Source organism: Pseudomyrmex gracilis, unplaced genomic scaffold (assembly GCF_002006095.1).
Source record: "Pseudomyrmex gracilis isolate BER0280 unplaced genomic scaffold, ASM200609v1 scaffold_145, whole genome shotgun sequence".
Lineage (NCBI taxonomy): Eukaryota > Metazoa > Arthropoda > Insecta > Hymenoptera > Formicidae > Pseudomyrmex > Pseudomyrmex gracilis.
In genome coordinates, this window is record NW_018020729.1 from 58,758 (window position 1) to 67,636 (window position 8,879).

Genomic DNA, 8,879 nt, shown 5'->3' on the forward strand with positions numbered 1-8,879 from the left:
AACAGTTTGAAAGATGTAGTTAACTTTATAAAAAGTAACTTATGACTTTTAAGTATCGCGTTAGAGTTTGTAAAACTAATAAAATTACTACTTGTTATACCTGTGTCAACTTGTACTTGCGAGCGGTCGTTTTCTGCGTTAAACCGATTCAAAAATTACTTACGTTCGACAATGCTTCAAAATAGGTTAAATAGCGTTACCATAATGAATTTGTATAAAGAAGAAGCTGAATAGATAGATTTAGAAGAACTAGTAAATTAATTCATATGCAAAAATAACATTCGACGAGCTACATTTTCATTGAAAAATAAAATAAAAATAAATAATTGAAAAGAAAAATAAAATAAGTGTATGTATATTTTTTATATAAATTAAATGACTAATTCTTTTAAAATTATCGATTCACTCTTCTTTGAACCACACCACACATGTAAAAAAGATACTTCGCCGGCCCTGGACGCGCGCGAAGTTAAGCCGTCATGATACCGTCCAAGTGAGAAAGTCCCGACGTTGAAAACGTTATTCGATATCATCTGGAAATAGCGAAGCACTTCTGAAAATAGGATTACCGTATTCCTCTATATATTTTGTATCGAGTGTGTAATCGATACATTAGCGGATCCTACGGTATTAACCGCACACAGCCACCCTCTCTTAATACCCATTAAATATCAGCTTTACATGTGGCAGCCGCGCGCGCAAGGGATATATGTACGTGCGCGAAACTAAATTATCGAAACGCGTGCTTGCAAGACACTTGAACTCTCGCGTACGCGGATTATATACGTTGCGGATAATCGACTGCGCGCGGGAACGGTAATGGACAGGGGGCTGGATGCTTTGTGTGCTTTTAACGTAATGCGCCGTAAATGTAATGTATCGAGTGATCTGACACGTAATCCGCACGGGGCGAGCCGCGCGCGCAGGCAGGTATTCTTGTATTTTGTCTCGCTCCGAAATAATATTTACATTCAGTAAAACTGACCGACAACGAGACTCTCTTTGACGACAACGCGATTACTTTTATTTGTGCGATTCACTTCGCAGTTGGTTTTATATATTTCAAAGGGGAATAATATACAAACACAATTTTCTAGTGTGTATGTGTGTGTGTGTGTGTGTGTGTAAGCCGTTTTGTTAAAGCGCGATGTGTTTCATTAATTTTCTACAAGAAGTTTGAGAGAAAGAGAAAGGGAGAGAGAGAGAGAGAGAGAGAAAGAGAGAGAGAATTGTGTTCGTAACATTTGGCCGGTGACTGTTTCCATTGTTCGCGAACTTGGTGGAAGAACGGGACATTTCCAACGAACATTTTCACGTGACAAATGATATGCTGGAATTTAACGGGTTAATTTGTAGTATCTAAGTTTCACATCGGCGGGAGAGAGGGAGTTGATGAGCCTTCCCGCAAATTATAACGTTTACTACGTGACACGGAATAGTTAGTGTCGGAGTATCATTTCGCCGCGGAGTATCATTTCTCGGAGAGTATTTCGAAAACACGCGAAAGTGCATTTCTGCGCCACCGGGATGAGTACCGCAGGGAGGACAAGCAACCACACAGTTCTGCTTCCGAACCGCTCGAAGAACGTAAGCTCTTTTCACACGAGATCTTCAGTGTGCGGATGCTTCGGTTATTCAGTTTGCTAACTCGAAACACACTGCGCGCGCGCATTCTCGGCGCGGCTTTAGGTTCTCATTCAATTTTTGGTTGAAATTCATTCGCAACAGACATTTCATTAATTAAGTGACACTTTTTGTGTGTGAGCCGCGACGCGCACGCTCGGACTGTGGAAATTTTTATTGTGTCAATTTTCGCTCTGTCGCGTTAAAAATGCTGTTCTAATATTTAATTAACTCGGATGTTATTCTGACGAGAGGCGAGGGTTTCGCACGAAAAGAGTTTTATCTGTTAATCCAACGGATGAGATTCCTCCGGAGAGTCATAGCGCGAGTAGTTTTTCCACGGAGAGAAGAGAGAGTGCAGGGGGAGAGTTATGTGAAGGGAACGCGCAGTAAATTGAGGGATCATGTAACAAAGTCCATTTCCTCGGGAAAAGTGCTCTCGTCACGTTTGCCGAAAGAAATGTTCGATCGCGTCGCGTTTATAAAATCTCGTGTCTCCTCTCTTTCCTCCCCCCCAAAAAAGATATATATCGAGTTTTTCCAAGTGCGCGCTTTAGAAAAGTGACGCTTTAAAACGGAGTTAAAACACGTTCTTTGCAACAACTTTGTAAAATGATGCAATAATGTCGAAGATAAAAAAAAAAAAAAAAAAAAACGTGAATTGCAATATAAAAAAGTAATTACACGAAAGACTTTCTCTCTTGCAAGTGAAGAAATAGAGAAGAGAACGAGGTCACAGCGCTTAGCGGAGACCAATCACTCAATTATAAGAATTTTAATATTTTACTTTTTATCTAATGTTTCACTTCATATAAAATGTATCTAAATTATTGCAATATTATGCATGTTAAGATTAAACTACAAAATAGATACATTCAATGTTAAAAAAATTTAACACGAAGATATTAATAAATTTTTTCAAATGAGCGTTATTACCTCGTTTTCCTCTAGTTCGTCGATATTCTAAGACTTCAATAAGTTTTTTTTGCACTATGTTATTATTATTATTATCCGACATGAATAGCGTGTAATGTGCGTATGTCTTTAAGTGCGTGTGACATTAAATAGAGGATACAAACCTATCACTGTTAAATGTACTCTGTAGTTTCTGGTCGGACTTATGGCAAAGTCCACTCGACACCTGTACTCTCCCTCGTCGTTGCTTTCCACACGCTTAACCTCTAAAGTTGCCGGTTCGGTTGCTGTTCTGAAGCGAGCTCGATCGTTGAAATATCCCTTGTCGTGCCAGTGCGACGCTTTCTCCGGCTTGCGCAGGTCATAACTGCAACAGAACAAAAACGTTTCGTTCTTGTATTATTCTTTTCGTTTTGCAAAACTACGCTAATTAATTTTGGATTTTGTGTTTCAAATCGAAATGTAATAAAATTCGATTGTTTGCGACGTTCAGAAATTTTCGCCGAGAAAGAAGTGGAAAAATTTATTGAGGAACTTCTACAATCAAGAGACAATGATGTGTAAAGTACGATCTCGTGTATAAGCTCAAAAATTACTTCACGAATAACATATACTCGACCGTGACTGCGCCATGTGTCGTTTTTTTCGCTCCGTGTGGAGAGGCAGCGGATAATAAAAAACAAAAAACAAAAAAAAAAAAAAAACAAAGCGAAACGAATGCAAAACTTTAGAACTAATATCGCGACAGAACGAGAAAATTTCGTTAACTCCCCGCGCTCTTTAATGCGCCGAACGTTTCGCGCATATTTGATGCGGGCGCGAGAAAGTTGGATATTATAAAACATACGTATGATATAGTGGAGAATATAATTTCGCTAATTAATTTTAATACACTATGCCGCGCTCGGCTGCTGCGGAGGATAAATTTCTCACTTAAAACTAACTGTGCGTACTTTTTATCTAAGCACGAAAAACAGTGAGCGCACATTTAATTAGCTTTTTATATATTATCCCGCGTTTTAGAAATGAGATTACATTTCTGACTTACTTTTAGTGCGCGATACTATAGGCTTATTTCAAAACACTTTTTTTCTCATACAAATTTTATTTAAAAAAAAATAAAAATAAAATAAAAAAATACATATACCACAAACGATATGTGCAGAAAACGACTCAAGAACAATTTAAATAGAAACAGTTTTTAAACAGGATTTTATCATTTTCCGACGGAGTTGCTGCGTAAAATTGCAACTTGACAATGTCTCTCATAAAACGTTCCTAATTTTACATTTTCCCATTCTCTCTCCGAAGACAAATGTCCGCTAAACAGAGGTGATTCTACGTTTCGAACGCGTTTTTTTTTTTTTTTTTATCGCGCCGTCGAGCGCCGCGCAAAAAATTCACAAATCTCGCTGTGTACGCCCGAGGTGTTAATTAAGCATGTATCGGTTGTCAGCTGGTTGTTCTCCACACTCGGATCCGATCGAAGGAAGCAAACGAAGCGTTGCTGCCGTCCAGACGCTTCTCTCACCGCAGATCGCCCCGCAGCGCGATCCTCCCTCGCATACCTCTTCCCCCTCAATCCCGGGACATCGGGAGAGCATCGAATTTGCGGAAATACCACGAGTGCCTCGCCCGGTACCAGATTCGGCCCGGCCGCAGGGTTGGAACCGGTCGAAGGGGGATACGAGGGAGTCGACCAAAGGGATGGTCGCGAAGGGCTGAGCGCAACGGTTGAGAACGTTCGCAGAGAAGGGTGGCGGCGGCGGCGGCTGGTGTACATTCCTCCGGTGTATTACGAGCCGCGCCAGCTGGCAAAGCGTGTACTCGCCACGCGATCGCATGCTCTCCCATATGCCGGACCGAACAACAACGACTCGCCACCATCGTCGTTGGTACTTCCGTGGACTACCCCGGCGCATTCTCCCGCTAGTTGTGCATCTAAACTGCATACACACACATACACGAACACGCACGCTCGTGTGTAACACGTTTACACACACGTTCGAGCAAAGAGGAGGCGGATGGAAGTTTAACAGAAACGGAGAAGTTGGCATTGGCGCGCGCGCGCGCGCGCGAGTCGACGATAAAGCGAGAAACTGCCCCTATTCTCGTACACGGTCTCTCGCGGCAAGATCGAGCTTCCAAACAACTGGTTGCTGAATGGGTCGGCTGAAACGATTACTTGTACAGCCCGCCGTCTCTCTCCGCTGCAAATTGCAGAGCGCGTATAGTATACGTCGTTCGAGAGTTACAGGTCCCGTGAGCGTCAAGCGTATAACGTATACATATATTACCCCCCTTGAATTTGTCAAGTCTGTGCTTGTGCCGCTTGTAACGAAAGAGATACTTATTCCCCGAGCTTGAACTCGCGAGAAATCGAAACGAGTTTTAAGAAAACTTAAATCGAAACAACAACAACAACATTTTTCGATAAAATAAATAATTTATTTTTGAAATAGACAAAAAAATATTCTCGGCGTCCCAAATCAAAACGGACTCGGATTGCGGAAAGAACTCAAGGACGCGATAATTAAATTCGGTTAAATCAATCGGAGCGTGTTCATTCACGCTATAAATCGTAGTTTAGCGTTTCGGGATAAACGCTTGATATCGATATTGCAACATTGCGATGTCGTGTTAACGGGCGTTGCGCGCGATACACAAGCAAACGTACCTGTATGCCAGATTAGTGGTCGGGCGTCCATATCGGAACGTGGTCATGCCTGTCACAAGCCAGGCGGGGGGCGACCAATTACAGCGCAACATCTCTCTGCGCTCGGATCGGAATGCTCGATGTGTAACGTTTCCGGTTTGAGATGTTCGCGTGTGTTTCGACGCGATTGCGCGCGAAAGTTTTCGGAGAATCCAATCTCGCGCACAAACGAAATATATCGCGCAACGACTTAGCGGTGAAAAAAAAAAAGAACAAAATAAAAGAAGAGAGAGGTAAAACGAATCCGAACTTTGCGCTGCGCGAAAAGTCCTCGCCCGTTATTCCGCATAAAACCCCGCGGGCATGAATATATATTCATTCGAGAAGAAAATAATAATAATAATAAATCACCCGTATCCCGATCGTGCTTATAAACGAGATCCCGTTGTACGTTCGCCTTACGGATTGTCGAGTAGATGTTGTGCGCTCTCTCTCTCTCTCTCTCTCTCTCTCTCTCTCTCTTTCTCGGTATATATCTCGGAATACGAAATCAGTATATTAATGAGGGAACGCGATAGCTTGCAGTGCCGCATGGCGTGCGATTATATAAGATACGACGCTAAGAAAACAAGTAGTGTGTATTACAACACCGAGACAAACGCAAAAGGACACGTCACGCACGATCGTTTATCCATGTAATAATTCACGGTAGATTTATACTTATTACCCTGCATCCCATTTTTTTTTTTTGTCGACTTTTCTCGGTTCTTGACATTTATTAAACTTCTCTTCCGACACACACACACACACGAAGTCCCGTTAACTTTTTTTTGTAAAATCATATGTAATGCGAAAACACACACACACACACACACTTTGAGATTTACTTACGAAATTGCACAGGGATAAAAAAATAAAAGAATCAAAATCTGTGCCTGAGTGTTTTCACTCCCGCGGTGTTCGCGGCGGTGGTTTTTATTTTTTGTTGTTTTTTTTTATTTTTTTTAAATCGAAGTTCGCGCTTTTTCTTTGAAAATCCGGGCATTCGTTAGAGAGCTAAGTTGATTTTCAAGATATATCCCAAAGTTTTGGACGCGCGCGCCATCGGGATTTTAGATGAAGTCCCAAGGCATCGCCCTGGTAGCGCGTTACAAAAATGCGCGACTATTTAGTGTCTATAAATTTGCTATAGCGCGGCCAAAAGTTTTCCGCTCGGGGTCGGAAAGTGGAGTCTGTTTGCGCGCGGCATTTCCGAAACTACCCTGAAAGTTTTAAGCTAACGTAAGGAAGGAGAGTAGTTTCGCAATAGGTACGCGGGGCACCAGGATTCGGAACTGTGTATAGCTGCTACGACGCGACGCGCGCGCGCGCGCGCTTCTCGTCGTAAATTCCTACAAATGCTGTAACAGGTCGGCGCGCAACGGACGACGACCGACGCTCGTTTGTCGTTATTACGCGGCGCTGTGTACGTCGTTATGAATTTTACGGTTCTACGCTATAAGTAATGCGGGAATTTATAATCTCCGCTCAGTTTCTCTCACTTCCTCCCTCTCTCCGAATGATGGCGCCCCCGGACACCTTTCGCGAAATTCGCGTCAGCCAACTCGCGCGATACTTGTACGAATGAAATTTTTCGCATTACAACTACGCGAGGGAAAACACGCGTAATTCGGCGTTAATGAGACGGCCGCGTCGTCGTCTCTTCATCTCGCCGAGCTTACTGTTGTGTTATGAAGCGAAGCGCAACACGGGGCACATATCAACACACGCCTCTTAATTTCCACAGATACCTTGAAATTCGGCATTAACACAAGTACGATGTGAGAATAGTAAAAAAAAAAAAAAAACATTAATTGATATTCTTTTTATTTAAAATGTGTGGATTCGAACTCGGTACCTTCCCGCTCGCAGACCCGGCAGGGCCCCACTCAGGCCGCGAGACCCGGTAATCTCTTCAAGTCCGGTTTTTATCGACTGTGAAAAAATCGAACTGAATCGGGCCTCCGATCAGCTTGAATTTGTTGTGGGAGATGTGGAAGAGGAATGTAAAAAAAAAAAAAAAAAAAAAAAATGGTAACCCTGAGGGAAATCAATAAAAATTCCTTTATCCGTTTTTTAAAATTCTTTTTGTTCAATAAAAAACAACAAGAGCAAGTGATATGTCGAAAATGTAGCCACGCGGTTATTTAATTTGCTGTTGAAAGCTGTTGTGCTGTGCGCGATGGAAGAAAGCTACGAGAGATCGGAAGGATACTTCTTACGTACAAAGCGTTATAATGCGTCTTTGTTTCGAAATCACAATCTCTTTCTCTCTCTCTCTCTCTCTCTCTCTCTCTTGCTCTCTCTCTTCTCACGCAAATTGCGTCATTACTCTGTGATTCCGCAGCGTGCGCATCCCGGATTCAGAAGGGACAGTTCCGTCGAATCCGCTTGATTCTATCCGGGGATATCCGGAGATATTAAACGGAAATCGCCGACAGATGCGTCCGGTCGGTTAGGTTGCAGACTCTCGCGGATTAATAACCGAAGACCCCGAGAGTTAATTAGTGCTCCGGCTTAATACGAAATACCACGATACGTGTCGCGATAACTCGCGGTCGACCCACGTTTGCAGTCGGTCGGAAGTTACTCTCTCTCTCTCTCTCTCTCTCTCTCTCTCTCTCTTCGCATACGCAGAGTTTGCAGTGTACGTACGCGCGCGATTCCGCGCGCTTGGACATCGGACGTGACGATCGTGCATTCCCGGTGCGTGGCTCCCGGTGCATAAAGGACAGGGGTCTGGCCGTCCCGTTGTGCTCGCACACCCGGAAGCCAATCCGATAGAATGCGCGGACAATGAGGAGAGCTCCTCTGCCGGAGGAAGCTGCGCCGTCGGCTTCGACGCGCCCCATTGATTGGTACGCGCACGTACTCGGGCCAGGTCGGGCTCCCTTTGTGCCCTACCTCGCCCTGGCGCGAGGTGCATTCACCTTGGTCATATTACGGTTTAATTGAAGTTGATGCCGGCCGCGGCATAAAGGCCCCGGTCGATATATCGCGGCCGGAGATCTTGGGGAGAATGTAATTCGCAAGATTAAAGTGGAAATCCGGGTCAAAGGATGTTAATCATTTTTAGTACCGAAACGTGTGTCCGAAATTGTCCCCTCCTTTCCCCTCCTCGTGCGTTTTAATCGCGCGTGCGAATCGCGCGCGCACAGTTCTGTGCGCACACACGCGAGTGATCGATGGAGCATTTTATATCATTTTAATAATAGCGAAATGAAAATTATTGTAGACAAGGATTTTTGCTCTGGTGGAAAATAAATTTTAATTTTTTATATGACGTTTCGCGCTTAATTTTTACACGCGGCGATTCTTTATATACACGTGGGATTGCTGTGATAACAATTTTCTAGATTTGAAACGACTTCGATAACCGGTTGAACACCGCAACGTGTATCGAAAATCCGATTAAATCGAAAACGTCAATGAATCAATTTAATCGAAATAGCCGAAAATACGATTGTCTTTTCGATTATTTGAGTAATTCGATTTCGTAAACTGAAACGGATTTTTCGTTTTTTTTTTTTTTTTTTTTTTTTTTTTTACTTTTGTTAATCGTTATTTCACCGAACAAATTTGGTAGCGTGACGATTAAAGTTGCATTAATAAAATCTCTCAGTTTAAAAAGAACATTGCTGCGAGA

General features: G+C 43.0%; 1 protein-coding gene across 3 annotated transcripts in view; it reads right to left on the bottom strand.

Annotated features, from left to right (window-relative positions):
- Nucleotides 1-8,879, bottom strand: part of LOC109857132 (synaptogenesis protein syg-1-like) — a 297,399-nt gene that overhangs the window by 48,431 nt on the left and 240,089 nt on the right. For all 3 annotated transcript variants that reach the window (XM_020433160.1, XM_020433159.1, XM_020433158.1), the window contains one exon: nt 2,703-2,905. In XM_020433160.1, the coding sequence (XP_020288749.1) occupies nt 2,703-2,905 (203 nt within the window). The remainder of the gene's footprint in view (nt 1-2,702; nt 2,906-8,879) is intronic.